The sequence below is a fragment of the Papilio polytes genome, unplaced genomic scaffold (assembly GCF_000836215.1).
Source record: "Papilio polytes unplaced genomic scaffold, Ppol_1.0 DF824135.1, whole genome shotgun sequence".
Taxonomy (NCBI): Eukaryota; Metazoa; Arthropoda; class Insecta; order Lepidoptera; family Papilionidae; genus Papilio; species Papilio polytes.
This window is the reverse complement of record NW_013525069.1, coordinates 887,125-888,728: the sequence shown is the minus strand read 5'-3', so window position 1 is coordinate 888,728 and position 1,604 is coordinate 887,125. Positions and strand designations below refer to the sequence as shown.

At 35.8% G+C, this 1,604-nt stretch overlaps 1 protein-coding gene across 1 annotated transcript; it reads right to left on the bottom strand.

Annotated features, from left to right (window-relative positions):
* Positions 1-295: 295 nt before the first annotated feature.
* On the bottom strand, positions 296-1,598 carry LOC106099242 (lysine-specific demethylase 3B-like). The gene is made up of 4 exons (XM_013277710.1): positions 1,471-1,598; positions 1,148-1,295; positions 686-816; positions 296-439 (listed from the first exon to the last, which is right to left on the bottom strand). The coding sequence occupies exons 1-4, from the start codon at positions 1,576-1,578 to the stop codon at positions 311-313; spliced, it is 516 nt and encodes a 171-aa protein (XP_013133164.1). The 5' UTR covers positions 1,579-1,598; the 3' UTR covers positions 296-310.
* Between the last annotated feature and the right edge of the window lie 6 nt (positions 1,599-1,604).

The following is a 1,604-nucleotide window of genomic DNA, read 5'->3' as shown; positions in this document are numbered from 1 at the left end:
ATTTATTCATATGTACAAAATGGTATTAATCATCTAATTAAAAATTCGCCTTTTCTTTTGCCTTTTCATTTCTCGATCAAATACGATTCAAAGATATTTAGGCATAGAGTAGGCATAATTTTTTTTTTTAAATAATGATATTAGTAAAAATGTTTATATTTAGATAATGGTGAAGTTAACATTAAAAGGGGTGGACAACTTAGGGGCATTACATTGTATCAGTTTTCAAACCAAAGTTATTTCACAATCTAGTGCATTGTTTAGATAATAAACAACTACATATATTCGACAACTGCACTTTCTTCATTGTTTAATAAATATAGTGATTAATAAGTATATAAACTGACCCAAAAGAATCTCTTTCTCCGTTGGTGGTGGCAGTTGTTGAACTGTTGGACTCACTACTGCTGGAGCTGCCCGAGTCGCCGGATGTTCTTGACTGCAGACAAATAATAAAACATTGTTATTTGCGATACTAACATATAAAAACTATTCTTTATATTATCTAACTATACTAATATAATAAAGCGCAAAATAACTGTACTTAATTATGTAGGATGTCAGCAATCACAGCATATTTTTGAATAATTCTTACTTTTAAAAAGTCCTACACTTACGACACACTTTAGGATATATATTCGTTGTTATGATATTTTGGCATATGTAATAATTGGTGATGTCCTACCTTGTAGCAGTCGAGGCAGACGACGAAGCCGCACTTGCCGCACGTCCAGTGGAAGTTGAAGAGCGTGGTCTCGCACACGTCGCACATCTCGCGCACGCCCTGCACCACGCGCTTCCACGCTATCGTCTTGTCTGAAACACCGCACATATTACTTACATTTCAGTCAATTACTATAATTATAAAGCCGTTTTTTCTACCTAAAAGAAGGAGGTACTCAATACTTCTGTATGTTTTTTTTTTTAAGTTTGCTCGGCATAACTCCGCCCCAAGTGGACCGATTTTGATAATTCTTTTTTTTTCGAAAGGTAGTGCTTGCAGGTGCAGTCCCATTTTTTACATTTCATAACTGCCTTTTCTTTAACTTATATAACTATAATGTTTAGAGTCAATTCATTGCTATTAATTTATTTAAGGCGTCATTTAAAAAGGTGATTTAGTTTAAACATTGTTGTAAATTAATACCTTCATTAAGATGATGTGACTCTGCTTCCTTTTCCTGCTGCAGCAGCTCACAGAACTGGTCTCCGATCTCCCGCAGCAGGAAGCAGCTCATTTCTATGTCTAGTTCCGCCGCGCCGACGGACGATGATAACCATAGCTTTCTATCCTCCTGCACAACAAAAACAATACTTCTAAACCCTAATATTGGCTTTATTTAAAACTGACTTCTGTGTTCTACTGTGTTAAACTTCAAATAAAACAACAAAAAGTTAAACAAAATATGTACAACCAACATAATTTGACAGAAAAACTATAAATTAAACATTCAATAAATCAATATTTACCTCTTCTGCATCCTTATAGGGGTCGGAGAATCCGGCAATGGCAAGTTGTCTATTCTTGGCGTATTTCAGTCTTCGGAAAGCGTAGAACCGGCAGAATATGTTGGGCATGTCCTTGTCGCGCTGCGCCGGCGACC